Raw genomic sequence first — 27,958 nt, 5'->3', positions numbered from 1 at the left:
CTCCCCATCCTAACCTCCCTCACTGCACCCCCAAAGGGCAACACATGCTACTGCATAGCAAATGCTCAAAAGCTCACATTTTCAAAAATACATTTTTGAAAGGCTAGGAGAAGAAATCTGTCAGGCAAAGGGACACAGGCTAATGGCACCGAGCTACGGGCGGTGTGGGGTGGGAATTAAAAATAAAAAAAAAAAGAGGAAGAAAAAAAGCAGTGGTGAGGGAGAAGAGCAAAGTCCCAAAGACAAGTCCAGCACAGCCAGCAATCAGGACCATTCAAAAATCCTAGTGCAAAAACCTGGACACAGAAGTGAGTGCTGCTCCCCAGACAAGAGCCTCGCAGAAGGGCAGCACCAGCACAAGGACCTGAACAGCTTCATCCTGGCCAAGAGCAGAGCAGTAGGAAGGCACTGCTTTGGGATGGACACATTGGCACCAGAAGAATGTCTACAGAAAAATTGAGGATTAGGGGAGAAATCTCACACCATCTTCGGAAGGTGCACAGAATGCCTCTCTAGCAACACCTTATCTTTGAAATTACTCTGAGATTGAAATTCACCCCTTCTACAAGCTCAAGTCACCCATAACAAAAACATGACCTTAAACTAAGAAACCTGACCTTACAGTGGCTCTGACAGAGCTTTCAACAACTCTGTATAGGGGGCTCTTTAATTAGATATTATGAAATCCCCTCAAAGTAAACACTAAGAAACAGAAAAATCAATGAGTCAGCTTCCACAGCAGAGAAAAGGTGAAAAGCCACAGTATGAAGGCATGCAAGTTTGCTGGGCAAACTCCTCCCCCAGGCTGTCTTAGCATTTTACCAGTCATCTCACAGCTCTGCTGCAATGGTCTGCAAGCTCGAAAATATGGTGCCTAATTATTGCAGCTGTGCAAGTGAAGTACGGAGGAGTCAAAGTGTATGGACTAACACATTTGTGTGAAAAACACGTGGCAGTAAAGAACAAAAGCATTTCTACTCAGCATGATCTGAATATACATTGCTGTTAATGCCTGGACTTCACACACACGACCAAAATAATTAAGGCAGTAAGAAACACACAAATATAAAGAAACTTAAGAAACCAAATAAATGCGTGTATGCATACATATATGAATCATAGTCAAAGGATCCCTATGGAGTGGGGCTGTGGGAGAGTTACAGCCCACTGGTAGCTGTGGTTACTGGTATGAGTGTGCACGAACCTAACAGTGCTTCCTACGTACGGTCTGGCTGTAGCAGAACAGATCCAGCACAAGCTGAATTACACGAGTGGGCACAGCCAAGACTGCCCAGTGTTCAGAAGAGAACCCAACCAGTTACACCCAACTAGTTACACACAGGAGGCAAGAAGCTGCTGCCACCTTCAACCACCCCCCTTGCAAACCAACCACTTTGGAGCATCAGAAGAGGCCTAAAAGTCAGTTCAATAATTTCTTCAAATGCAACAAATTTCTCCCTCCCCCTTGTACTACCTTGGTGACATTTTAACTACCGCTGAACCCAAAAGGTAGCCTGGTGACTTTCCACACAGAGTAAGTCTTTTAGAACAGCTTCCCCACCGCCCACAGGGCCAGCAGCACACTAGGGACGCCACCACCAGCTCTCCCGATGCCCTCCAGACTGCTATAAGGCTGTTGTTAATGTAAGGACCCCCCGCTGGCGAGGGCCACCCGCGCCATACAGGCCTAACCGCGCCGACCGGGAGGCCAACACCTCGGCCACCCTCCCTAGAGGCCGGCTGGGCCTGGCGCGGCGGGGCGGCCCGGAAGGAGAGCCGGCAGGCCCGGCAGGCCCGGCCGGCCCGGCGATCCAGCGCCACGGGCCGCCGCAGCCTGAGAAGCGGAGGAGGCCGAGAGCTAGCACCGCTGCCGCCCCCCCTCCGCTCTGCAAACGGGGGCCTGGCCGGAGAGGCCCCGCCGCCCCTGGCCCCATCCGCAGCCGTGCCTCACTCCCCACAGCCTCCCGCGGCGCGCAACCTAGGCCGGCCCCGAGCCGCCGCTCGGCCGCTCCCACTGGGGCTGTCCGCAGGCGGGAGCCGGACCCCCCGGACCCCCCGCCCGGCCCGGCCCGGCCCGCCCCGCACTCACCTCACCGCCCGGCCCGGCCCGCCGCGGCCGCCCCGCACATGCGCACCGCCCACCAGCTTCCGCGTGCTCCGCTGCGCCCGCCCATTGGCTGCCACCTCACCGGGAGGCGGGGCGCTGCGCGCACGGCGCGACGGGACGGTGGCGGCGTCCGCAGGCGCGGAGGCGGAGGGGCGCGTTGTGTGGCCTCGGCCCCGCAGCCGTTCCCCGCCTGCCTCCGGGCCCGCCGTGTGCACGGCAGCGTCGTCCTCCCGTCCCCCGGCGCCACGTGGGCCCTCTGCAGCCCCCAGCGCTCTCGGGGCGCCGCCGGCCGCCCGCCCCCGGGCGAGCGCAGCACCGCGGTCTCGGGCGGGCGGGATTGCCCCGGCGAGGGCCCTGCCAGGGGAAGCAGCCCGGCAGCCCCGACCCCCCACGGGTCGGTAGGAACAGAGACAGCCTGTCAGGAATGCCGTTTATTCCGGTGAAGGACAGCAAGTGGGGGAAGGGCTCCTTGTCTTTCCCTCTTTCTCCCTTGTGGCAGGATTAATTCGTCATTCCTCGCCCCGTGGCCTCACATGTGCCCACTCGTGTCCAGCCATGCTCCGGCAGCTCCCCAGAGCGCCTGGCCTGGGTGCCCAGTACCCACAGATACGCACAGCAGCAGTGGCGGAGCAGGGGGACGTGGTCTCTGGGACAAAAGATGGAAGCCGGCACGGTCTCACAAGGAGGGGCTGCTGTGCTGTCCCGGTGGGATCTGGAGGTGTCTTCCAGGAATGGAGCCCCAACTACTCCAGCCTGTGAGCACCCCCCTCGAGGGAGACGCACAGGTCAGCACGAGAGTGCAGATGCTTAGCAGGGGACTCCCCACTGTTCAGGGAGGTGCTCTGCTTCCAGCTGCACTGTGTCTTCCAGCTGCACATAAGCTTGGCAGAAGTGTCTCCTTTCCCATCCAAGCCACCTCCCTGTGTCTCTGTGGCACCAAGAAGGCTGCCTGAGCCCTGAGCCCCTCTGTGGAGTGGGATGTCATCGTCACTACAGGCCAACACAGCCAGTGCTCCGGCTCCTGTTGCTCACGCTGTTCCAGATCTGCAGTCTCACCCAGTTCTGTGCTTGGGCACAAACACTGCCGATGGCTGGCCCCACTCCAGGGCCGTGGGTGACAGAATCACAGCGGAGGCAGCAGTCAGCAAGCTCAGGAAGTGGCAAGAGGCCCACATGGAAAACGTCTCTGTTCACACTGGATACCCACCTGCGACGCTCACTGCAGAAAGCATGCTGGAGGGAGGCAGAGGACGGCTTTGGCGTGATCAGAAGTAAGGATGGCTTGGCTTTGAAAAACAACATCGGGCTCCACTGAGAACAGGCAGCAAGCAGCTCATCATATAGACAGATACTGTGTTGATCCCCAGAACTGAATCAGACTGTATCCACCTCCTAGATCCACCTACGAGGTGTCAGCCCACCCACAGAGCCAGAACTGCTCTGTAGAGGCCTCCTCTCAGGCTCATTCCATGCTGTGCAGCTAGGAACAGCATTTGCCATGTGATATTTGGTCTCAGGCCTTTCCCAGGCAGAGGTGAATGCTACAGAGGACCTTTTTTAAGGGCATTTTTATTTTTGCCTCTTACTCTAGGATGGGGAAGGCCTCAGGACCAAGGCAGGTTCTGGACACATACTGGATATGGCCTTGAGCCTTCATGTCTACCAGTGGGGCAAATGACAGAGGTGGAAACAACTGCTATTTTATGCATAGCAGCCTCATTTTCAGATTAGGGTATCTTCTCAGATAATAAACCTCTTTTAAATGACATTTTCTTGCCATGTGGATTAAATGGACATAATTTTATGAGAAGCAATTAAATATCATCATAGCCTCTGGCAAGGTCAGCAGTCTGGCCACCAATGCTATGTGGCAGGGCATGCAGACGTGTGCTCCTGGGATGAGTTGGTGTGTAGGGACCCTTGCAGTCCCAAATCCAGCCCTACAGCCCTGATAGGACAAAGCAACCCTCCTGCATGGGGCTTTCCCTGGCTCTGAGGCAGCCGTTCCTCCAGCTCCTTTGCCACAGCTCGGCATTCAGCCAGTCACTCATTAACTCACTTTACAGCCCAGGCCAAACAGCAACAGCTCAGTCTGTGCTGCCCTGCACCTCTCCCTGGTGTGCAGTGTCTGCAGCTGCTCTGCGCTTGCCATGCTAGCTCCTGGGCAGACACGGCAGCAGCCGAGGAACAGCAGGAGCCCTCTGTGTGGTCCCAGTGGCACGGCAGCAAGCTCAGACCCCTACCCCCTGCCTCTGCCTTGGGTGGGCACAACCCAGAGTGGGGACAACCCTGCCACCTCTCTGGCTGCAGGTTTGACTGCAGCAGGAGACAGGTTTAGGGGGTGGCTCAGCCAGCAGCTGTAGGATCATGAGTTTGATTTAGGAAGGGCAGTGACTGGGAGCGCTTGTGGTCCCAGATGGATTTAGGACTTGTGCACACCTCCCAGCCTCCGCCACCGGGGCCAGGAGCCAAAGGTGACAGAGCCAGTGCTGTGTGAGCAGCCCTGCCCCAGGTGCCTGGGGCTCATCACCTGGAGAGCTGGCACTGTGGGCAGAGGGGAGGGCAGGTGGATCCCAGGGCTGGGCAGGGGAAGCCAGGCAGTGACAGGTAAAGGATCTCAGCCTGTGGAATGAGTGCTGAGGGCTTGGTCCCAAGAGGCAGAAGGCTGCTCTTGCCAAGGCTCTCCAGGCAAAAACCTAATGTGTGCCACACACCTGCAATTTGGGGTGCCTGGGGCTGGTGCAAAACAGGCTGTGCTGTGCCCCTGTGAGGCTGTGGGCTGGCTGGAATTTGGCCACGCTGATGTCTGGGAGTTAGCATCCAGGTAGGTTCCACCCTGTCTGTGGTCTCCTCCACAGCTTGTGGGCCCCGAGTTCATGGTCGCAATGCAGGAGATAAGCTGGAAAGCTTGGAAAGCTGGTGGCAGCCGCTCCTTACCGTGTCAGTCCTGAAGCTGCAGGCAGGACACAGTGGGGAGAGGTTTGGTGCCTCTGCCAGGGAAACAGCGGCCGTTCCCCAGGTGAAAGAGAACTCTTCTTTTCACACCTGCAGCCAGCTGGGAGAGCTGCAGCCGCACGTCCTTCTGCCAGCAGGAGTAGAGCAGGGGGTTCAGGAGAGAGTTGCAGAGTCCCAGCAGCCAGAGGTAGTTCTCAATGACTTTGTAGGGGAAGCACTCAGTGCAGACAGTTTGCACGATGCTGGCAATGAAGAATGGCAACCAGGAGAGCGTGAAGCACCCGATGAGCACAGCCACGGTTCGCATGGCCTTCATGTCGCTGGTGGTGCGGGATGGGGGGCAGCTGCGCGCCAGCCCTGCATGCTCCACTTCCTGGATGTGCTGCACGTGCACCGAGGCAATTTTCAGCATGTCGCAGTAGAGATAAATGAAGAGAAAGAGCGCTGGGAAGAAGCCGACGCAGAAGACGGTGAGCATGTAGGTGGGGTGGAAGACCCCGAAGAAGGAGCACTTCCCATCAGCAGAGACCTTCTGAAAACCTGGGGAGAGGACTGGGAGGAAGCCGATGATGGCAGCGAGCAGCCAGAGCCCCACCAAGCGCACTCCGACCCGCAGGCCTGTCACCAGCTGGAAATAGTGGAAAGGCTTCCTGATTGCCAGGTGCCTGTCACATGCAACCAGAATCAGGGATAGGATAGAGGCAGCAGAAGAGGAGGTCACAAAAGCCATTCTCAGGACGCAGAAGATCTGGGGTCGATATAAGGGCTGGGAAAACTCATCCATGACCAGACCCATGACTGTAAAGCCAACCATGGCATCCGCAACAGCAAGATTAAGGACAAAATAGAGCCCCTTGGAGCCGCTCTTCTGGATGAGGCGAAGGAGCGCAACAGCCACCAGTGCATTGGCAGTGATGATGAGCGAGGCCAGCACAGCGAGGATGGCTCCCAGGGCCGAGCTAGCCATGGCTGTCCCCTGTGGGGCACAGCCTAAGGATGACGTGTCCCCAGCACGATTCAAGGGCATCCCTCACCTGGGGTTTCGTGGCATGTACAGCTCAGTAGCCAGGCAGCAGCGAGTGCAGCCCCTCACCCTCCAGGTGATGCAGCAAAAGCACGGGGTGTAGCGGTGTCCCTCCAGGTGGGGAGCAGAGCTCTCCTGAGCAGCTGCCTGCCGGAAGGGATGGGCGCACTCACAGCACCCGTCGTGCCCACAGAGGTCCCTCCCCTCCAGCCACGTTTCCAGACAACCCTGGAGCAGGGGTTGAGCAGCAAGCACCTGAGCAGGAAGCTGCCAGGATGGCACACGGGGTGGTGGCCATCCCCCAGCCGAGCACCAAGGAGCCAAGCAGAGGCAGTTCCCTGCTTTGGCACGGGTGCTGGAAATAGGGAACAAGCAAAGAGGGCTCCCAGCTCCCAGCCCCATGGGCATGTGTAGGTGCACAGCTCATGGGGCTCCTGCAGCGTCACTGCCAGACCCAGGGCAGCCTCTTCCCGCAGAGACCAAGGGAACAACACTGATCCCTTGTCAGAGCAGCAGCCGTAAAGGTGACCTGGTTACAATGGGGAAAAGTACTGACAAAGCGATGTCTGCTGAAGGAGAAAATGTTTGCCAGCTTGGGCACCCAGCGCGTCCTTGGCAGGTGCAGGTGGGAGACTGCAGTGCCCTTGGTAAGTGCAGCCGGGAGCCCAGGGCATCCCCCAATAAGCCCAAAACAAGGAAACTGCCATAACCTACAATGGGGCCTCCTAAGCAAGCAGAAGCCAGCAACAGATGTTCCAGGAGGAGGTGTCCTCTGCCCACTCACAGATCCACATAAAAGTAACTACCCACCTACCCCAAACGAGCCCCTCTCTCCTGAGAGCTCCCCCTGCGTGAATTTCTCTGCCCAATCTTCCAGACTGGCTGGGATGCCTGGCTGCGGCCAGGCTCTAAGATTGCAGATCATCTCCAGAGAGAAACTTCATCCATCATCGACTGACCTCACTCCTGGGAGCAGTTTAATGAACCGTACCATAATACTTTGAATGAAATACATATACTTGCTACTAATACTAAAATAAATAAATAATTATATATACACATACTTGCTTTACTAATCATAATTGTATTTACCTTACTAAAAGTAACTTGTAATGAAGAAATTCACAGCAACAAAGCCTCCGTCCTTGTGTATTACAGAATCCTACGAACCCAATGTCATGCCCTTTACGCTCCCACAGGTAGGTCACCCTCCAGACTGTGACCACAACTGCTCCATCCCTTTAAACAAAGTGCCACAAGCCACCTCTCCTGCCTCATGAGCCGGAAAAAAATCAGAGCTGCCTGGAAACGGGGCAGGTTCAAGCCTTCCTCTGTCAAACAGTAACCTGAGGAGCGCAGGTGGATGGGGAGAGGCTGAGAGCAGGGCCAGGGCACGACATGGGCATTGCACTGGGGAGGAAAGATGCAGCAGACACAGGAATTGTGGCTGCTGTGGATGCAGCTGTGGAGTGGGGAAGCCCCTGGGATGTACCCTGGGTCTGCACCACGGGTGGCCATAGGAAGGGCTCTGGTGGCCTTACACCCTTACAACTCCTCCTGTTTTGTTTGCCCAGGGAGACATTTGGGGAGCAAGTCCAAACCCCATGGTATAAGACTGAGGTGGAGGGGAGGTTAGGCAGAGAGGAGTGGCAGGACAGCTGGGGAGTAAAGCACAAATACAAAATGGAATCGGTGCCTTCCTGTTAGCACATCCTTGCCCCGTCCCATACATAACGGTGCAGTAGCTCACCATGACAGGGCAGTCCTCTGCAGCAGCTCCTCTGTCCTACTCACCAGAACAAGTATTCTCACAGGACCATTGCTCAGCAGCAGCCATGTCCAAGTTGCGAGACCACAGCTGGTTCAGCAGCCATCATGGGCAGCAACTCCTCCTTCCCACCATGTCACTTCATATTTCTACTCCACCATGCCCCTCTGCAGCAGCTCATGCTGCCTGCTTTTGCAGTTACAATGCTGAATACTTCAAATCATGACCTTTATTAGACCCCAACAGACATTGCCCTTTTATCCTGCATCAGTTTAGCTGCTTTGATGGCTTTCATAAAGGACTTAATATCAAAAGCCTTCTGAAAACCCAAACAGGCTAGATTAACTCCATCGTCCTGGTCCACGCACTTGCTGACTCCTTCAGAAACCTCCCAGCAGATTTGAAGTCTGGATTACTCCTCTTCTTCATCTGTCAGCCATTGGCCCTTCCAGCACACCACAGTCATCTATGCCTCAAGTCTTCATTAGACTTTCTACCAGTATGGCAAAGACATCGCGGTCACTGGCTGGTGGTTGTCTGAAAAAAACCCTTTCAAACCCTGTCCACACTTTTTGACGCTTCTGTAATGCGGGGAGAACTTCAAGGAAGAGGCTAAAGGGAAGAGCTTTGGCCTTTTCATCCTTGGGTCCCCTGACAATTTGGGGTGCAGGCCCAGCTCCGTGCTTACGCTCACTGAACACCCTGTCCTACCACCTCCTCTGCCCATGTTTCAGCTTGAGACTTACCCCCAAGCCTCCCAATCAGATATCTCCAACAGAGAAAGCCCTCTGAGCTCTTCTAAGTAAAACCAGGCAACCTTCAGCTTGTCTACTACAGTCTTTGCTTTTTTGAGTGGTCCTTTCATTCCTCAACTGCCCACCAGCCCCAAGGACTCCCTGGAAGGCTTCTCCTTTCTGTCTGAAAGAGGACATACCCTCAGATTTGGGATTTTATCTTGGTAAGTGGGTGCCCACCGTCCCTTTTTCAGTTTTTATGTGGATTTTTTTATATTTAAGGTATTTTTATGTGCCATTTTTATATTTAAGGTATCAGGGACCACGCAGATTTCTACTTTCCACGTTTGGGTATGACTTGTTTTCCAGGGTGCCTTGAATACCATCTCAGAGTTAAACCACATGGACCTTTCTGTGGGTGCCTGGGGAAGGTCCCTTCCAGTGTCCATCTTCCACGGGATATATATTTACCCTGTAGACTGCACACTCTAACATCCATGCCTACACTGCCTTCACACTGCTTGCAATCACTTTTTCAGCTGCTGAAGGTTGCCAGATGTTAATGGCTTCGGGGCACAAACAGAGCCCACGCCACTGACACTGGGGCAGCACTGGCTACAGAAGCTGGGGCACCACTGCCGCCTGGGACAGGATCTGCGTCCTGCTCAGCTACACTCTCACACGTTACTTGGCACGGCACAGAAAAAGTTAGAAACAGGTAAGCCTGAGCGCATGAGACAAACAGATGTTTAGGGAACGCTTCTGGGAAGGACATCCTGAGGCAATGAGCCTCTTTGGAACGCACCAGGACTCCAGCAGGGCTCCCCCCTCGGACAAGTGGTTACAATGCCGTTTACGGGCTGGGATTTTAGTTTTTTAAAAGCACCTAGCAAAATAGTAATCTACCAACTGAGAAACCTGAAGTGACTCAGCTTTTCCTTCCCTGTCAGCTGCAAAGGTGAGCTGCTCTTGGGATGAAGGAAATGCCTGGCACGGCACCAAGGTGTGCTCACAACCAGCCACCGCCTCCCTGTCACATCCGCAGAGATCACCATCGCCACACGTTTACTTGCAGTTTCTATTGACAAAGTAAGGCAGAGTGACATGTGGCAACATTTATGACAGCCAGCGCAATCAAAGCTCAGGTAAGGGACATCTCCAGGGTCTGGGGTCCACTTGGGCAAGCAGAAGAAATATCCCCAAAGCCACACAAGGGAGCTGATCCAATGGGAGGAAGAAGAGGGGAAAGAAGAGCCCCTCGCCAGCACCTTACAGCTGAGAAATGCACACAGTGAAGTGGCAGTCGTCACACTCTTCCAGCATTGCTGGGGAGCTCCCTGTAGCAGCCTGAAGAACACTAGGAGGATAGGAACTGCAAATACCAAAGAACTGTCAGGGGATTGCTCCAAAAATTGAGAGCGGCAGCAACATCCCATGGAGCTGCACAGAAGAAATGGCTCCAGTACTAAAGTTATAGAAACACTGAAGAAAACCAAAAGAATGTAATGAACTGCAGTTAAAATACATCTCTCAAATAGACTCATATTCATCCACCACATATTTATTTATGCTGTAATATTTAGAAATCCTCTTCCAGAGTGAAGCCAGGTGAGGCATATTAACCTTGTCCACTTTAAATCCACTGCTCCCGGTTTCTGGTAGCTTGTAAGCATAGCTTAACTCTGAAAATGATTGTCGCAGCCTACTGACCTGTGGCCCTGTAGCAATACCTCTGTTCAAGGCATGATTTAAGTTCAAGAGTTTATTTGAATCACTTTCCTTATGCACGTAGCTGGTAAAGGCAGCTATGGCTTTGCAAAACCACAGCAAATAATTATCTCTAATTTGTCTGGGCTGGATTTGGCTGAATTTTCCCTGTGCAATCTGCAGAAGAAACGTCAGCTTATGGCACTCCCAGGCAGGACATGCTGCTGTGTGTCACAAGGGACCTTCATCCAAGCTAAAGCCACCCCACAAAGGAGTAGGAACATAAAAGCTGTTTGCTTTTGTAGCCATAACATTTAAAGAAACAAAAAAACAGAAGAGGATGACCAAAATGTCTCCTTAATGTTCTGCTTAGCACCCACAATGTTAGAGCCACCATTTTAATGTAGTGGGACACCCGAGTTCAGCTTTACATCACCTCGATTTAAAAATAATAGAAGCAAAAATAATATAAGTATTAAGGTTAAGAGACTGAAGTTTTACAAAACTGAGCTGAGAGTGCAACACCATAATTTTCTGATACTAAAAAACTGTGTTTTAGAAACATTTCTATTGTAATGAATCTTAAAGAGTGCTTTTATACACAGGTAGATCTATTTGGAGAAAAAAAGATCTATGTAGTGTGCTGAAAAAATAGCTTCTGTTCTCTCCAAGGACAGACACACTATCTGCTCTGGAATATACCTGCAGCAAATCTGCACAAACACAAACTCAAGTAATCCAGTCAATAAATAATTTAATGAGATTACAGTTCTGCAAGAAAACATGACAGCACCCCTTCCCAGCCTCCAGCCTCACCCTGCAGGCATGGCAGGAAAATGCACACAAGCCAAACAAACCACAGCTGCACCAAAAGGCCACTGGAATGCACAGGTCTTCACAGAAGATATTGCTTCAGGCCCAGAAACTTGCACATTAATACTTGCCTCTGTGTGAAAAAACATGCGGCACCTGCCATCAGTCTCCCAGTTATACTTCAGCCAGATCATGCTCCAGGGACCATGCATTTGGGCGAGGGGGAGAGCCCAGACCCACATGTACCAAAACATCAAAACATGGGGATAGTGAAATGAAGAGGAAGGCTGCAGCAAAGCTCTCTGCTGCAAGTCCTGAAGATGACGCTCATGAAATGGAGGCAGCTGTCAGAATGGAAGTCGCTTCAACTGCTCGTATGTGATAAAAAACTGAAAGGAACGTCAAGGAATTGGCCCAAACACCTAAGGCAGCTGCACCTGGCCTCCCAACATGACCAGGCTGTGCCTGGCAGGGTAAGGCAAGGCAGGGAGAGCATCAGCACAGTACAGCTGAAGACCAATGTGGGGATGTCTCTCCTCCAGACAGCATAAACTGATCCACACAGGTAGAAGAGAGCACTGTGGGACAAGAGCTACCAGGAGAGGTAAGAGACAGACCCAGAAATAGGCCCAGGCTTGCCTAGACCACTGAGAAAGCGAGGTGGCTCTAGCCCCAGACTGGGTCTTCTTTAAAATAAATTATGTGCACAGTTTCAGAGGCCAAGAAGGATCTAGTACAGCAACGCAGCAGTGCTGGTTCTGCAGAGCAGGTCAGCACCTGTCTCAGTGCAGCAGAACATTCCCCAGGCTTCCAACAGGAGCCAATTCAGAAATCGCAGCACCTCCAGGAGCTCAGGCCAAAGGGAAAGTCTCAAATGAAGCACTTGAGAGCACTCACTTTACAGCAGACCACCCATGCTGCTGCACTGGAAGTCCCTGCACCGGCCACCTACGGAGTTGTTAGAAGCAGCAGTCACAATCAGTGGCATTGTTTGGCACTTGAGCCATCAGCAGCCACATCACAGCATATGGCTGTCCAAGCAGCACAGGGAGTCTGCTTTGGGCTGCCACAGGCAAGACAAAGGGGTGCCCCATCAGCGTGTTGGCTCTGCTCTTTGCTTTACAGTTTGGTTTTCCCCTGCCTGTCCATACCCACGACTCTCCAGCAGCACACTGAAGGATACAATGATGTTCCAGGGACCAAGCCGAAGCCAGTTGGGCCAGAAACCTTTATAGAGTGCAAAGAAGCCCTCACTCTTCCATGTCTGTGAGGAGAGAAGAGACATATCAATTGTGAGACACACCAGGCCCACGCTCTGCCCATCTCCCTAATGCCACACGTGATATAATGGGACCTTTAGCACTGCTGCAGTAAGCAGGCTGACCGGCAGAGATGCAGTTAAGTTGCATGAAGTGTGACTTACAATATATGAACCTAATCAAACTGCATCACTGACAAAGTTTTGTCCCAGGAGGTTGGTAGGATGCTCAAGCTGATGGTGACCTCAAGGGAGTGACTCTAGGCCCTGCTCTGGCTTGTCTGAAACATGCACTGACAAGCACGTTCTGTCACTGTAGAATCTAAATGCTCTTATCAGTGGCGTATGGTGCTGGAATCTGGCCAGCCTCCTAAAGCCAGGGATTTGTCCACCTCTCTCACCTCCTTACCTTCACAAGGCCATCCAGAGTGCCCTTATAGAGCTCCGTACTGCCCACTATTGCCCGCTGGTTCATCATCCGTGTCCGCACTACGTCCACAGGGTTGGAGGCAATGGCCCCAGCCAGTCCACATGTAAAACTGGAGCTACGCACACACGAAAACAGGAGAGAGGAACAGCTCTGAACATGGCCATTCTGGCTCGGACAGGCCTTGACATAAGCACAGGAGAGTATCTTTTGCTGAGCTTTATGAAAGGCATTTAGCATAAACATTAGCTGCACTACCTGTTCCCACCCAGAAAACAGGCAGAGGCAGGAACCATCCACCTCAGGACCCCAGAGAGCTAGGGGAAGGAAAACGCTCAGCTTTTTCAAATTAAGACCCTCATCAGAGCCCACTGCTGGATCTCTGTAGGTGCTGTCAAGGTGACACAGACCTGAAGGCAGCCTCTTAGAAGCGCACATCCTTCCCACCAGAGCAAACATTTCTTTGGGGCAGGGAAGGAGGGAGGAACACAAAAGGCAGCAAAAGGGAGCATGCAGCTGCCAGTCTCCTCCCTCCATGTATGGTCTAGTGCTTGTCACCTTCAGCCCACCACAGGCAAACCCAACAGAAGCACCCCAGCTCCTCCAGTTAAAGTGTCTGTCAGAAGAATAGGAAAATGTAGGTGAAAAAAGACTTTGGGAGGTCTCTAACCTAACCCCTGCTCAAAGCAGGCTGACTTAAAAAACTGGTCAGATTGCTCAGGGTCTTGTTAGCTTTGCAAGTCTTGATTCATCTCACAAAGCTCTTACAGCAATGGCTGCAAGCAAACAGTGTCTGTACAGGTGAGGACCTAGGACCAGAGCAGCTCTTTCAATTGATTGCTACAGCTAGTCACACGCCTGGAGCTCCTGCCTTGTTCATACCAGGGCACAGACACGGACAAACAGCATTTCTGGTCATAAGTGAGCTGAAATCAAGCTGACATTTCATGTCACCGAAGGATTTCTGCCAGGCTCCTTCTCCAGAAAGGTCTCCCTGGGTATATTTGCTGGTCATTCTGAGCTGCTCCAGTCAATGTAGCAGATCCCTCAGAAGTACCAAGCCTATTCTCTGCAGCTCCCGAGTGCTTGCTCTGTAAACAGGTCTCACCCCAAATCCCACCTTGCTACACACACCCCTGCCAAGCCTGGAGGGTGCAGCAGCTGTAGCAGATACTCACACGAAGTGGGCAAAGATGGTGTCACCCATCAGGCCTGACAGAATTAAGTGCTTCTTGGTGATGTCGTAGACTGGCAGCTCCACCCCCACCACGATGGCAGCTCTCTGAGCTGTTGGGACAACACCCTGCAGAGCACAAACATCAGCTGCTAGTGCAAGCTGCTGCCTGGGGATTGCTGGTGTAACATATGCCCACAGCTTCCTCTTAGGGGCCTTTCGCTGACAATCTACCTTATATCCTCCTTGTCCTGTCTCGCAGCTGCAGCTTTTCAGGTAGACCAGCTCCCCATCTCCCAACTTGACTCCAAATCTAAGGAAGATTCCTCCACCTTGGCAGCGTTACTCCAGCTAGATTAATTACATGCTGCTGCTCTCCCCCCAACCACTAGCACACAGGAATCAGGTTATAATCCACTCATCTTCCCCCACTGAATAGTACCCACTAATGTCAATATCAGAAAAGACTGCACGACGAGAACAGCAGCTGTTTGGGACTGGCCCTTCAGCGTGGCTGAATTATGAGCCAGCACACCAGGATAGCCAGCTTTCTCACCGCACAGAACCAAAGCAATTGTAAGAAGTAAAAGTACCTTTTCAGCCTTGTGGCTCCTGCCATCCCCGTCCCACCGTGCTACTGACAGTACCTGACAGTCTCCTCCGGGGTTCCTGCCTAACATAATCCTGGCACAGCCAGCTCAGACATCCCCCCAAGGTGAGTGCTAGAACTGGTGAGCACAAATGTCTTTCCCTCAACACGGTGGAAGACCGGAGGGACGAGACAGTGGTTGTCCCAGACCAGAGAGCAGTAAGGCTAGCTTGATCACTGGAACCCATCTCTAGACTGATCTTTCTCTGCACCATGTCCTGCCTGCAGCACACATCAGCAACATAGGTTTAATTTCTTTTCTAGTCTCTCTTCCCCTCTGGTGTGTCTTTGCCTAGAGAGCAGAAATAATCTCAAAGTAAATATTGTGTCAACACTGGCAGTTGATTGATGACTCCCCCCCGTCCCACACAGGACACTAACAGCTATCTTTCTGTAAAAGATTTCAGTGACCTTAAGAAGGAGAAATTGGACTGTTGCTTAGAAAAGAACATTGGGATTCTGTAGCTCCCATACCCGAGCTTGCGACTCAGCAGACTGCTGGTTAACTGAATGTATGGAAGACTTGTGACCTTGTGACAGAAGGACACAAGTTCTCTAACAAAAGCCAAAGAACCACTGCTAAAATCCATCCAAATGGTAAAGCTTGCACATGGCTTAACTCTTCAAGCCCAAGAGCCTTACACCACTAGCCTCCCCAACACCCACCACTCTGTCCTACTCTTTGCATGCTCAGAGGGCAAGTTTCAAGGGGTCTAACATGGGGCAGGTGGAGACACAGGGCAAACCTGTCCCTTTGGACCTTCAGAAAGTTACTGTATGTCCTTAGTGTTGCCCAGGTTACTTGGAAGAGTTCCTCTTCCCCCACGTGAGGAGGTGCTCAGCCACTCATATTCAGAGGTAGGTAAACTCCCCTGCTCACTCTGTGTGCGATGTCACCTCCAACTGACTCCAAGATACATCAGGCTGAGCGTCCTTCCTAAGGCAGGCCACTGAGAGGATCCAGCCCCAGACACTCGTCCGTTCAAGGCACACACATGTATCTGAAACTTTACACACACCAGCTTCAGTCCTGGAAACCAGGTCTGCCTGGCTCAGTGCTGATGCCACCATAGCACAGACTCCATCTCCACCACAGACATGCTTCTGTTTGTCCAATAACCAGAAGCGGAACTTTGCTACTACCCTTGGTTGACAGTTCTCTTCCAGAGCTGCACCTGGGTGTGGCAAATGAGTTGAGGAAACCATTAGTTCTGCTACTAGTGGGGGGGTTCCAGCAACTGGTGCTTACCCTCCAGAGGCCTCGGGTACCCTCTTGTTGGTAGATGTCTATGAAGCTGCCAATCATGCCACCCTGGAATAAACTGCCTTGAGCCTGCATTCGAATCTGAAAGAAATGTGAGAGTCAGAGGGATGACATCAGTGCCAGGGCGGCAGAGATGCCAGCTCAGTGGACCTCTTGATAGAAAGAGCAACTCAGAGCAGACACTGCTATCCGTATGCCCTCTCCCTGCAAACTGTATGGCAAATGATGATGCCAGGCAAGGAGCAGGGACAGCAACAGGGCAGAAGCACAGTACTAAACCCAGAAAAGACAACAGAAGTGATGGGCAAGACCTTCCCACTCTGACAGCAGTCTGAGAGGGTTAACTACAGAAGGAGAAGCAAGGGAAGGTTCTCCACACTCTCTTTGCTCAGAGCAGAGCTCCCTTGACCCCAGTAAGCCTGCAGCAGGGAATGGAGGGGACCAGGTGATCCCCACTGGGCTCTGGTCACTCCGCATAGCAGGTAGGACTCAGCAGCAGTATCAGCAAAGCACAGCACCGTGACTAAAAGGAAAGCAGTTGAGGAGGTCTGAAGAATAGCTGGTAGCACCCCACTCACATTTCCCAGTTAAGGTAACACAGCCTCCACCCCCTGCCATAACAGATTTCATGATCTTTAAGAGCTGCATTTTAAAAAATCTGTTTATTGCTCTGGGCTTCTACTCCCACTCATAAAAACCTCAAATCAGCAGAACTGATGCCAGCAGTGGCTGAGAGAGCACCTCACTGCAGCGGGGAGAGAGGCATCTTCACTGGAAAGCAGCAGCTTCTACATGTCAAATCACAGCCAGCCAGGAGCTGTTTCTGGCCAGAGATGCTTCTTACCTTCAGCACATCTGTTGGATTGGCAAGTGCCGAGGAGATCACCCCTGAAACCACTCCACAGATTACATTGATTAGCAACGTTTCATCTGCAACCAAGAAAAGAAAGTCAGATCCTAAAGATCTAAAGAGAAGGTGCATGGGTTATACTAAACAAGCGAGAAGCTCTGGGAAGAGTAGAGAAGCTCGGTTTGCAAATCACATGGTGAAGCGGCATGGGCAGAGGCTGGCCAGCTACCATTAGCTCATGGCAGATCTGTCCCCACACCTGCCAGAGACAGAAAGCCATAGCTGAAACACTCAGCAACACATTCTCAGGGAGAAGCGGGTCTTACTGGTGAGTCTAGCTGATCAGACAAGGAAAAGACTGTGATACGTGAAAATTTTGAACAATTATCTGAGATTTCAGTGTCCAGTGATACATTTCTCATGATGGAGACAAGCTAAGATAAAGGGAGACAACCCGACAGTTTTCAAGGCAACATGATACCAATTTGTTTTGATCTGGAGCCCCAGCTGGCTGCACTCAGAATATGCAGCCACTTTGAGAAAACTGAGAATACGCAACCCAGGCAGAGAAAGTTAGACGCAATTAGTTCCAGGGAGCAGGCGGAATAATCCAAGGCTTCCAGACCCAGTATTAGGGTGATGGTTATGTTGGGAAAAGGCACAGCCCTTTGCTGGTACTGACCACAGCACTTCCCAGAGGAGACCAGGCCACTGGCTGCCCCAGGCCTGTAGGGAAACAAACATTCAGACAATGGTACTCACAACTGGAAACACTGCAACAGCAAGTGAGGAGAGACATGCTGCCCAGCGTACATGCACAGCACCATGCACAGGGAGAGGTGTTAGTAGAGAACAGAGCAGGCCCTGGAAGGAAGCTCTAGTGTGCTGCACTCCCCAGTCCTCTCGCTGGTCTGCTGACCGGCCCACCCATCTCACTCTCCCAGGCTGGAACGGCGTTGCAACATTTACTCATGTCACACCAGGGTTTAAAACCACACGTGTAGATCTTGATGCTCCTTCAGTGAACACGTACCAGACTTCTGCTGCTCCATTCTCTAAGCAAGAGCCGCAGAGGCCCTCACCACCAGAGGTGCACAGGTCAAGAGCGTTGATGGTATCCCATCTCTGTGGTTAGAGCCAAAGCTAAAAAGCTGGACAGTACAATTCCTGTCCAGCCATGCTGAGTTCAGGCACAATGACTCAAAGGCTCCAGCACAAAGACAAGACAGACTCGCTACTGAAGCTTTCAATCTATGTAACACATCTAATGTACAGATGGGATGTGATATCTTCCCTGAGGCTAATCAGAAAAGAGAGCCAAGCTCAGGGCAGCGACACCTTATTTTTTTTCCTCTGAGGCTGCAAAACAGAGATAACAGTTGGGGAAAGAAAGACCTGGCTAGCAGGGGAGGGTGTCTGGCTACGGACTGTGGGCAGTGCCAGGCACAGTGGGAGTCACATCTGTATCGAAACCCAGCCTTGTTACTGTACAAGCAAAACCACGGTGTGACGCAACAAGAACTCCTGTTTCTGCGGTAATCTATAGCTGGGAAGGACAGAGAAAAGAATGAGCAGAACTGCACAGCACAGAGAACATGAGATTTCACACTGCACCTCTGGTGAGACAAGAGGTGCCTGCGCTGACACATTTACTGGCACTGACCTTCCATGCGATCTACAAAGAGCCGCTTCAAGCTCTGGTAAATGCCAATCTTTATGGTGCCGTAGGACGCTTGCCTCAGCAACGCGGGGGCAATCCTGAGAGGGGGAACAAATGAAACTGTTGAGCCCCGCCAGCACGGCAGCCCCCCTTGCAGGCCCGGCACAGATCCCTCCTCATCACCCCCCGGTCCGCAGGGGACAGCTCGGTCAGGCGCTCAGGACAACCACCCCGAGCAGCACCTCGGGATGCCCCCCACGCCCCCTCAGCGCGGGGGGCTGGCACCCACGCAGCCCTTGGCCTTGCCGCGCAAGTCCTCGCCCCCCCCTCGGGAAAGCCGGGAGTCTCCGGGCTGCGTGGCAGAACGGCCGCCCCGGCCCCCTCCCTCCCTGCGGGGCCCAGGGCCGGCCGGGGCCGGGGCCGGGGCGGGCCCGGCGCTTACCCCGAGTAGAGGGCGCGGCCGCCCTCCTCACGGCAGATGCGGAAGAGCGCGTGGAACATGCCGCGGTAGCGGACCTCGCGGAAGCGCGCATCGGCGCTCTGGCCCTGCACCTGCAGGCGCGTCTTGGTGAGGTCCACGGGGAAGGTGCCTGCGGGGAGAGCGGCCGTCAGCGCCCCGCCGGGCCCGCCCCGCCGCCCCGTGCCCCCCGCCGCCTCACCGAACTCGGCCACGATGGAGGCGAGCCCGCCGTACACGAAGGGTTTCCAGTTCAGCGCGGACATGGCATGGCGGAGCGGGGCCGGCGCGCCCCGGGCCGGACACCTGCCTCGCCACCGTGCGCCGACCCGGAACCGGAACCGCAGCGCCGGCGCCCCCTGGTGGCGCGCACCGCCCCCCCGCCGGTATACCCCGCCGGGCGCTGCCACCCCGGGGGTAGCGGCAGCAGTGCGGGCACTGGGCTCCGCGCCTGCGGACGACGGGGTCGGGACCCGGCCCCAGGGCAGCCCCCGCAGCCCCCCGCCAGCCTCCAGGGGCTGCTCCCCACGGCCCCGGGGGCAAGTCCCCCTCCGCCCCCTCGAGAAAGCGACATCGACCCCCCCCCCCGACCACCATCAGTCCTTGCAGCAACCCCATCTGGCTAAAAACCACCCGCCACCCCGGCCGCCACGCAGCCCCCTTTCCTCACCAACCCCCCGCCGTGGTTTTCGGGTCAAACCAGCCCGAACGAAGCGTTTGGGGAACCACGCGCCATCTGCCATCACCGAGAGGTGGAAACACCATGCCCAGGGCACGCTGCTAAACAGGTAACTTTTTATTAAGAAGCATTTAAAAAAAATCCACAACAAACAAAAACGAGTAAATCACCCTGACACGGCAGCACAGCTCACCAGGTCCATCGCAGAAGCCAGGAGAAATGCTGGGATTGACTCAAGACCCAAAGGTGGGAGGCCAACAAGGCACTCGCCGGTATCTCCCTGCAGTGCAAGAGCGGAACACCCCCACCATGACTGATGGGACAGGGTGGTTTTGGGAAGGAGACGTCCTGCCGCTCCCAGCTTCAAGCCACAGCACAGTGTCCCAGCAACCCTGCGAGCCCAACACTGCATGGAGGCAACAAAACTCACACCCTGGTGCACAGCATGGGCAGTGAGGACAGCCCCATCCAAGGATGGAACAAGAAATCCCACGGAAGCTGCAGGAGGCAAACAGTCCAGCCGTGGTGCCCACCAAGAGGCACAGGGATGCCCCAAGTGGGATTCTGGGCAGGCTTGGGGCCTCTCCCGGCCCCCAAGAGTACTCAGCAGCGGCTGGAGCCTCTCACAGAGCCCCGCTCCCTGTGCTTGGGATGGGGCTCTCTGGCACTGCGCTCCCAGGATCTGCCTCCTTCGGGACACTCTTCTCGCCAGCTGCTGTGCCCCCCGCCCTTCCTACCAGCCTCCTCTCTCTTCTCCCTCTCTTCCCACAAACCACTTTGTCCCCTCTGGTTCTGGCAGCTCTTTTCCCCTCTTCTCTCAGAAGGCCTCTGGTGCCTCCGCTCTTCATCTTCTCGCTGCATCTTGCTCACAGGCTTTCTCTCAGAGCCCTTCCAGGGCTGCTGGCTCCCACTGGCGTAGCGATCATAGGCAGGGTCCTCCTTCTCCTTCTTAATCTTGATTCTGGGATGTGCCTCCTCTGCGGACACCACCCTCTTCACAGCCTGTGAGCTCTGCTTGCGCTGCTCCTGTCTGCTTTTCTCCTTATCTGAAATACAAGGTTTGTCTTTTGGGATAGACAGTCCTGCAAGCACCACCTCAGCTTGCCACCCTCCACCCAAGCCTCACAGCCTGTTTCCCCCCCTCAGAGAGATCCTATCTCGCTTCCAACCCTAACACTTTCCTCCTCCAGCTTCAGCCATTCATCTTTAACATTCACATCATCTTCCTCCCAGCCAGGCTGCCCTTGTGCACTTCAACACAGCCCCGAGTATTGAACACCTTCCTTTCATTCTCTTTCCTCAGTAACACCCACACAGTAAGAACATCGTGATCCGTCCACCCTATGGAAATCCTCTTCTCCAGATCCAATGATTCTTTTCCCTCTTCACTCTGTTCCCTCTCTCATTTTTGTGCATCTCTTCAGCACTTTGGAGCAACAACTTATCCCCACCCTTAGTTTTGTTGCCAATTTTCTTTCCTCCAACCCTCCTCTCAAACCAGGACCCTAGCTGTACTGGCAGGCCCCACCACCCCATGCTAAGTACCCATCCATCCTGTGTCCTCCACGCACAGTGCCGAGCTCCTCTCAACAAAGCACAGTCAAGACAGGTCTCAAACCCCAATGGCACAAGGGCTCAGTTGTAGCTCCAAATACCTGCTGCTAATCCCCACTCGTCACAGGCAGAGCCCAGGCTGCAGGAGGGATGGTTGCTCTGCATGCCATGCAGTGAGCTCCAAGCTGATTTCAGAACAGACCCCCCCACCCCACCTAACTGGCTCATCCTGGGATTTACAACCCATCTTGTCAGCAAGCCATAGTAAGCAGCTCCTACTGCAAGTCACTGCTTCTATCACCCTTTTGGCTCTGACTAGTGCAACTTTCCAAGATCTCTGCTACACAGGTGGAAAAAACCCTGTCTTCTTAAAAATCCATCAGTATAGCTGCACAGGCTGGTCCTTTAAACAGCACATTCCAAGACCACTTTGGATATATTTTACAGCTTTATGTTTTCTTCTGAAAGATGTAGAGCAACAAATCCTGCTGCATCCGCTGAGAACATGAGATATTCAGGCACTCAGATTGTTTATTTTATGCTGCACTTTTAGGTCTGCCTTTCACAGAATCATGCAATAGTTGGGGTTGGAAGGGACCTTTAAGGGTCACCTAGTCCAAGGCCCTACTGACCTCCTCTGCCTTTAGTTTCCAAAGAATCTCATCTAGACCAGCCTGGTTTACGTTCTATTCAATTTGCATAGGCCACATGATGGTCATTGCATCATCTACAGTGCTCTACTCCTCCAGTAGCAGCATCCAGATTTTCAGACTAAGTGATACTTTTCCTAAGCCTTCCCTCTTCCCATTTACCCACAACACTGCTCCCCCCCTGCAGCCTGGCAGGCTTTTTTCCAGGAAAAGTGCTACTGTCTGCAAGATACAGCTCTTCAGAGGCTGGGGAAGGATATTCATGGATAAGGGCTAAACACAGGCACTTAGATACCCCCCAGGAGATCACAAAGTAAAGTCTGGTCAATAGGACTGTGGCTCTTTTCAAGAGCACACCTGTCCTTGGCACTCCCCTGAGCAAATGGCCCCTGCAAGGCAGAGGGCTCTGCGCAGACACTCCCACCTAGGATCAAGACTAGCAGGAACACACCTCACCTTTTTGCTTTTTTATGGGCACATCATCATCTTCCGACAAGGAATCGGATGACGTATGAGGTGGCGTTTTAACTCCACAACCCTTTGCATGCAGGGCTTTTGTCACATCATCCAAGTCATCGGACTCTTTGGGGGGGCGATAGTTGGCCACGTGGTCCACTCGAATCGTCCTTCCTTTGATCTACAAGAGGAGTCATGCTGTTATCAATGGCACACACTAACCTCCTGCAGGCTGCCAGCAGCCCACGCAATTGGGGCTCCCATTTGATGTGAGGCAGCACCTGGGGAGTCACAGCAGGCAGGACTTGCATCCCAGGCTGCTTCGCTCACCTTGATCCCATTGAAGTTATCAACTGCCAGAATGGTGCTCCTCTGGTCCTCATAGCACAGAAAGCAAAAGCCTTTGGACTTTCCAGTCTTCTTGTCCCGCACCAGGTTAATGTTGACAACCTCCCCGTACCTGCAACACACTCTTAGCACCCGAGGCAGCGGCAGGGACACATCGGGCCGGGGGGCTGCGGTACTTACTGCGAAAACACACAGATGACATCCCCCTCCGTCAGCTCGTAGTGCAGCCCACCTGCGGGGAGAGGGTGAGGAGGGAAGGGGGCCCCGGCCCCGGCCAGGCCCAGGCCCAGGCCCAGGCCTGGCCACGGCCCCACCACCCCGCGCGCCGGCCCGGCCCGTACCGACGAAGATCCAGGCGCTGTCCTTGTACTCCGCGTGCCACGAGACCGCCTCCTGCACGCCCAGCTCCGCCTCCCGCGCGTTCAGCTCGTTGATCAGCTTCACCTTCGTCAGGGGGCTGAGGGCGAGGGCACCGTCAGCACCGGGAGGGCCGCGGCCGGACCCACCGGCCGGCCTCCCCTCCCTCCGCGTCCCTCAGACCTACTTCATAGCGGCGGGGCACGCTGCGCGTGCGCCCGGCTCCGCGCATGCGCGCCACGCTCCGCCCCTCCCCCCAGCCGAGCCGAGCCGAGCCGAGCCGAGCCGAGCCGAGCCGAGCGTTCCGGACGGAGCCGAGCCGGGCCGAGCCGCGCAAAGCAACACCCAGAGCTGACTGGAGCCGCAGAGACTTTATTGGGGTGACCGTGACAGAGGCCGGCGGGAGCCCCGCTCAGCACGGGCAGGAGTTTTTACCGCTGGCGTTGTGCGTTGGCTCCAGCCTGCGGGCCTGGCCCGGCCACCCCTCCAGGTCCCGGCAGGGCAGTGACCGCTGGGCCTTCAGCCGGCAGGCCAGACACATGAAAATGGCATCTACGTTCTGGCTCTCCTTAGGGTCCTTGGCCGAGGTCTCAAATAAAAGCATGTTGTGAGCATCAGCAAACTTCAGGGCCATGCTGGATGGCACTTGGATCAGGTCTTTCAAGTCACACTTATTCCCAACAAGCACCCTGGGGACAAGGGGGGGCACTGCGTGCCCGTTGCACTCCTCGATCCATGTCTTGAGGTTGGTGAAGGAGGTCATCTTTGTGACATCATAAACGAAGACGACAGCATGCACGTTGCGGTAGTAGTGCTCTACCATGCTCTTCCGAAACCTCTCCTGGCCAGCTGTGTCCCACACTTGCACCTAGGAAACAAGAAAGAAGGCTGCAGGAGCACCCACCCCGGGGCAGGGCCTGCTGCGTGAGGCGCGGGCTGGCTTCTCCAGTTCCCTGCAGGAAGATGCAGGGGGGCTTCTGGCTGCTCTGTCTCTGATAGCGGTGCCACTGCCCTCAGGCAGGGTGCAGGCAAGGTGAGCCTTGCAGAGAGAGGCAATCTCTTACTAGACAAACCTGGATCCACAGATGAGTTCCACAAGCTTTTGGGGCTAAACTGACAGTGCCCAAGGCTGTGTGTGGCAGTGCATGTGCCTGTGTGATGCAACCAAGCAAGCCCACCTTATCTAGCAAGAGAGATCATGTCAGCACTTTCATTCAGGGAGCACTGCTCCAGCTTCTCATCCTCATCCCAATGTACTTTAACCACCATCCCCACCACAGAAACAAAACACACAAAGCGCTTCTCATTTCACAAACATTCTTAAGCCAGATCAGGACGTTTGTCCACCTAATCCTACACCATATGAGAGAGCCCTGACTATTACACAGTGGTATGTACAGAGAAGTCAGGGCAAAGAGAAGATGAGGAGGGGGAGGAACCCTTTGCGTGAGAGAGCAGCAGGAAGGCACAATGTTCTATGTGGCGATGGGTGAGAAGCCAAATGAGGGCTGGTGGGTGAAGATTAAAGAGCAGACCGGTATGGGTGATATTTTAGGGGGTGTCTGCTATAGGCCACCTGACCAGGAAGAACAAGCAGATGAGGCGCTCCACAGACAGAGAGGAGCAGCCTCACATTTGCAGGCCCTGGTCCTCATGGAGGACTTGAACAACCCTTACAGCTGCTGGAAGGACAATGCAGCAGGGCACAAGCAATCCAGGAGGTTCATGGAAAACACTGATGGCCACTTCCCAACCCAGGTGACAGAGGAGACAAGCTCCTGCCCTGGATGAGCAGACAGCGAGGTGGACTGGAAACTGGCTGAATGTCTGGGCCTAGAAAGTTGTGATCAGAGACAAAGTCTAGTTGAACACTGGTAACTAACTAGCAATGTACCCAAGGGGTCAATAGTGGAGCCAGTCCTGTTCAACACCTTCATTTGTGATCGGGATGGCAGGACAGACTGCACCCTCAGCAAGCGTTCCATGACACCACACTGGGAGGAGCATGGCTAGGATGAGGGATGGTTGTGCTGCCATCCAGAGGAACCTCAACAGGCTGGAGAAATGCACTAACAGGAAAGTCATGAAGCTCAACACAGAAACGCCAAGTCCTGCCCCTGGGGAGGAACAACTCCAGGCACCAGTGTGTGCTGGGGACCACCCAGCTGGAAAGCAGCTTTGCAGAAAAAGGACTTGGGGGCCCTGATGGACACCAGGCTGAACACGAGCCAGCAGCATGCCCTTGCAGCAAGGGCGGTGAATGGTATCCTGGGCTGCATTAAACAAAGTATTGCCAGCAGGCCAAAGGAGGTGATGCATCCTCTTTATTCAGTGCTGGTGAGGCTGCACCTGGAGTGCTGTGTTCAGTTCTGGGCTTCCCGGTACAGAAGAGGCATGGACTGGAGAGAGTCTAGTGAAGGGCCACAAAAATGATGAAGGAACTGGAGTGTCTCTCGTATTGGTGAAAGACTGAGAGAGCTAGGACTATTGAGCCTGAAGAAGAGAAGGCTCGGGGTGGAGGGAAATCTTACCAATGTGTATAGATACCTGAAGGGAGACTACAAAGAGGATGGAGCCTGGCTCTTTTCAGTGGTGCCCAATGCCAAGACCAGATGCCATGGGCACACACTGAAACACAGCAGGTTGCCTCCAAACATCAGGAAACACCTCTCACTGTGAGGACGACCAAGGACTGGCACAGGCTGCCCAGGGAGGCTGTGGAGCCTCCATCCTTAGAGATATTCAAAAGCCATCCGGCCATGGTCCTGGGCACTCAGCTCTGGATTGCCCTGCTTCAGCAGGGAGGCTGGAGCAAATTACTTCCAGAGGTGCCTTCCAACCCACACTTCACTGTTAGTCTGTGACTCTACAAGTTCTAGTGGCCCTTGTAGGTAACGTCTTGAAGCCTGGAACTGACAATTTCCAAACAAGTGTCTGAAGTTAATCCAAATCATCCTGTATCCCACAGAGACAGTGCCTGCCCCAGAGTCTTTCAGAGTGGAAAAAAATGCTGGCAAGGAAGAGCTGTTCCTCACTCATTTCCCTGCTGGTCTCTCCTGGGCTCTTCCACCTGAGCACAGCAGGAGAAGGAGGGCACTTCTCCCAGTGATCACCTCCCCTCCTGGATGTGTGGTCCCAGGAAAAGGCCAATTTGCTGCACTGCCTCCCACTCCTGCCTGCTGGAGCACAAATAATATCTAAAGGTAGAAAGCCTGGCAACCTTTTCAAACCAGTGGCAGTAAGACAGGCTTCATGCCAGCCTGCACAACAGCTTACAATAACATACCTGTGTGCTGTTGGATAGGGCTGGGGAAGGCGGCGGGGTGGTGGAGGGGTGAGTGTGTGTGTGTGTGTGTGTGTGGAGTTGAGCACCTCTCCTCTTACAGGAGAGAGAGAGAATAACGTTCATGGGCAGTTTAAAAGCACAACGGAAGTTCTTACCCATCAACAGTCGCTCTAATTCCATTATGATTAGTCCCTCAACTTTTGATCACCCATCTGTCAGCAAAATAACAATATTTGCTTCTTCTGGCAGTCAGTCTTACATACAGATGGCTGTAAGTGCTGATCCACCTAACCGGGGAGGCCAAACTCAGTTGCAGACTGTCTCCCCAGGCCGCTTCCTACCAGCTGCTGTTGATCTGCAGATTTACTCTGACATATCAGCCAGCTCTTCATGTTTGGGCTGATGCATTTCTTAGAGGTGTCATGCTGGCCTTTGCACAACAAATTCATCCTACTCTAGTTCTGCTGAAATAGCACCCTCCCAGTACTCGCTGACAGCATTTCTCAGCGTTAATATCACAGCTGCCAAGCCCGCTGCAACCAGCTCATGCAAGCTCCCAGCCTTCCAGTGCAGCCACTGCCAGCCTACCACCATCTGCTCCCCTGAAAATGCATTGGTTTCTGCATGCAGCTCCTTCGCCCAGCTCCCCTGCAGCTTTGCCTCTTACAGCCCAGCTCCTGAAGCTGGAGGCCACCCTGATGCTTTCAGGACCCGGTTATGTTGGGAGAGCAGGAAGACAGCAGCGTTTCACCCCAAACTATCGTTTCAGGCTACCTGCAGGCTCCAGCAAACCCCATAAATAGCGACAGTGCAGCAGCGACGGGTTAAGAAAGCGTCTCTGCAGCACGGGGACCAGAAGCCTCCCCCGGTTCCCCACCCTCGGCGTGAGCTGGAGACAGAAAAGCTGCCGAGAGGCGCTGGCAGGGGCTGGGGCTGGGGCAGGGGCAGGGGCAGGCTGCCTTGGCTACCCAGGCCCGCTGCGGGTGCTGCCGCGGCCCACCTTTATACGCTCCCCCTCGATCTCCACCGTCTTCTCGCGGAAGTCCACGCCGATGGTGGCCTCGGTCTTGTCGGGGAAGGTGCCCCCGCAGAAGCGGAAAGTCAGGCACGTCTTGCCCACGTTGGAGTCTCCGATCACGATGATCTTAAAGATGCGGGTCTGCACGTAGGGCTCCAGCGAGGAGTCGGGGCCCGGCGGCCGCCCGCCGCCGCCCGCCGCCATCCCGCGCCGCCGCCGCCCTCACCGCCTCATGGGGCCGCACCGCCCCGCGCCCCGGCACCGGCACCGGCACGGCCCCGCCCCGCGCCCCGGCACCGGCACCGGCACGGCCCCGCCCCGCGGCACAACGCCACCTGCTGTCCCCGACGGGCCCTGGGCTGCGGGGACCCGCCGGGGCACCGGGGGGGGTGACACGGCCATGGGCTCGGCACCGCAGCCCGCGGGCACAGACTGGCCCCGCAGGCGGGCAGGGATCGGGCTCCTCCCGGGAGGGCCGAGGCCAGCCCGAGGGCGCTGGCGGGAGCAATGCGGGGCGGGACCCGGCACCGGGGGACACGAGCGCCCACACGCCCAAAGTCGGGCTCTGCCAGTGCGCTCGCTGCCACCGCGATGTGCGACTCCGGGGCCACTCTCGGGCTCCTGCCGTATGCCGTGGGGGCACGCCGGCGTGCAGAGCAGCCCCGTGCGGGCAGCGCGTGGGTGCTCTGGCACCGATGGGGCTGCCCGCGCTGGCAGCGGGATGCGCAGCAGCTCCTGCTTCGAGATGAGTTGGGCCTCCACT

At 54.6% G+C, this 27,958-nt stretch overlaps 5 protein-coding genes across 7 annotated transcripts in view; all 5 read right to left on the bottom strand.

Annotated features, from left to right (window-relative positions):
- The window catches only part of ENOX2 (ecto-NOX disulfide-thiol exchanger 2), a 50,116-nt gene extending 47,917 nt beyond the window's left edge, over positions 1 to 2,199 (bottom strand). The window contains exon 1 of one of the 2 annotated variants that reach the window (XM_055817856.1): positions 2,090 to 2,199. The gene's annotated coding sequence lies outside the window, so the exon portion shown is untranslated. Of the gene's footprint in view, positions 1 to 296; positions 318 to 2,089 lie in introns of those variants that run through there. The other variant, XM_013297491.3, reaches the window with a different exon arrangement.
- A 1,693-nt stretch (positions 2,200 to 3,892) lies between these two features.
- On the bottom strand, positions 3,893 to 6,029 carry GPR119 (G protein-coupled receptor 119). Its single transcript, XM_005235228.2, has one exon. The coding sequence runs from the start codon at positions 6,027 to 6,029 to the stop codon at positions 5,049 to 5,051; it is 981 nt and encodes a 326-aa protein (XP_005235285.1). The 3' UTR covers positions 3,893 to 5,048.
- Positions 6,030 to 11,032: 5,003 nt separating this feature from the next.
- SLC25A14 (solute carrier family 25 member 14) lies at positions 11,033 to 19,193 on the bottom strand. Its single transcript, XM_055818181.1, has 9 exons — positions 19,050 to 19,193; positions 18,833 to 18,980; positions 18,394 to 18,488; positions 16,725 to 16,810; positions 15,866 to 15,961; positions 13,972 to 14,096; positions 12,776 to 12,911; positions 12,292 to 12,372; positions 11,033 to 11,497 (listed from the first exon to the last, which is right to left on the bottom strand). The coding sequence occupies exons 1-9, from the start codon at positions 19,111 to 19,113 to the stop codon at positions 11,456 to 11,458; spliced, it is 873 nt and encodes a 290-aa protein (XP_055674156.1). The 5' UTR covers positions 19,114 to 19,193; the 3' UTR covers positions 11,033 to 11,455.
- A 435-nt stretch (positions 19,194 to 19,628) lies between these two features.
- Positions 19,629 to 23,181, bottom strand: RBMX2 (RNA binding motif protein X-linked 2). 2 transcript variants are annotated; one of them, XM_055817798.1, is made up of 6 exons: positions 23,079 to 23,181; positions 22,876 to 22,991; positions 22,715 to 22,766; positions 22,517 to 22,646; positions 22,187 to 22,367; positions 19,629 to 20,572 (listed from the first exon to the last, which is right to left on the bottom strand). In XM_055817798.1, exons 1-6 carry the CDS (start codon positions 23,081 to 23,083, stop codon positions 20,130 to 20,132), a joined length of 927 nt encoding a protein of 308 aa, XP_055673773.1. In that variant the 5' UTR covers positions 23,084 to 23,181; the 3' UTR covers positions 19,629 to 20,129. The 2 variants fall into 2 exon arrangements, with proteins under 2 accessions (XP_055673773.1, XP_055673772.1); XM_055817797.1 differs by lacking the exon at positions 22,715 to 22,766 and having other exon boundaries at positions 22,517 to 22,713.
- A 66-nt stretch (positions 23,182 to 23,247) lies between these two features.
- Positions 23,248 to 27,517, bottom strand: RAB33A (RAB33A, member RAS oncogene family). Its single transcript, XM_055817799.1, has 2 exons — positions 27,178 to 27,517; positions 23,248 to 23,759 (listed from the first exon to the last, which is right to left on the bottom strand). The coding sequence occupies exons 1-2, from the start codon at positions 27,397 to 27,399 to the stop codon at positions 23,304 to 23,306; spliced, it is 678 nt and encodes a 225-aa protein (XP_055673774.1). The 5' UTR covers positions 27,400 to 27,517; the 3' UTR covers positions 23,248 to 23,303.
- Positions 27,518 to 27,958: the final 441 nt, after the last annotated feature.

The sequence above is a fragment of the Falco peregrinus genome, chromosome 13 (assembly GCF_023634155.1).
Source record: "Falco peregrinus isolate bFalPer1 chromosome 13, bFalPer1.pri, whole genome shotgun sequence".
Classification (NCBI taxonomy): domain Eukaryota; kingdom Metazoa; phylum Chordata; class Aves; order Falconiformes; family Falconidae; genus Falco; species Falco peregrinus.
This window is presented reverse-complemented; position numbering and strand designations above follow the sequence as displayed.

Bases quoted from the DNA above. Each gene is read 5' to 3' on its own strand.
- GPR119 (XM_005235228.2), bottom strand. From the start codon at position 6,029: ATGGCTAGCTCGGCCCTGGGAGCCATCCTCGCTGTGCTGGCCTCGCTC.
- SLC25A14 (XM_055818181.1), bottom strand. From the start codon at position 19,113: ATGTCCGCGCTGAACTGGAAACCCTTCGTGTACGGCGGGCTCGCCTCC. The intron at 12,912-13,971 runs GTGAGTATCTGC...GTGTGTGCGTAG, and splicing joins ACCATCTTTGCCCACTTCGT to CTCCAGTTTTACATGTGGAC. The intron at 11,498-12,291 runs GTATCCTTCAGT...CGTTCCTTTCAG, and splicing joins TTGGTCCCTGGAACATCATT to TTTTTTATCACATACGAGCA.
- RBMX2 (XM_055817797.1), bottom strand. The intron at 22,368-22,516 runs GTGAGCGAAGCA...CTCCTCTTGTAG, and splicing joins ATAACTTCAATGGGATCAAG to ATCAAAGGAAGGACGATTCG. The intron at 20,573-22,186 runs GTGAGGTGTGTT...CTTGTATTTCAG, and splicing joins GCCCATAAAAAAGCAAAAAG to ATAAGGAGAAAAGCAGACAG.
- RAB33A (XM_055817799.1), bottom strand. From the start codon at position 27,399: ATGGCGGCGGGCGGCGGCGGGCGGCCGCCGGGCCCCGACTCCTCGCTG. The intron at 23,760-27,177 runs GTGGGCCGCGGC...CTTGTTTCCTAG, and splicing joins TCGAGGGGGAGCGTATAAAG to GTGCAAGTGTGGGACACAGC.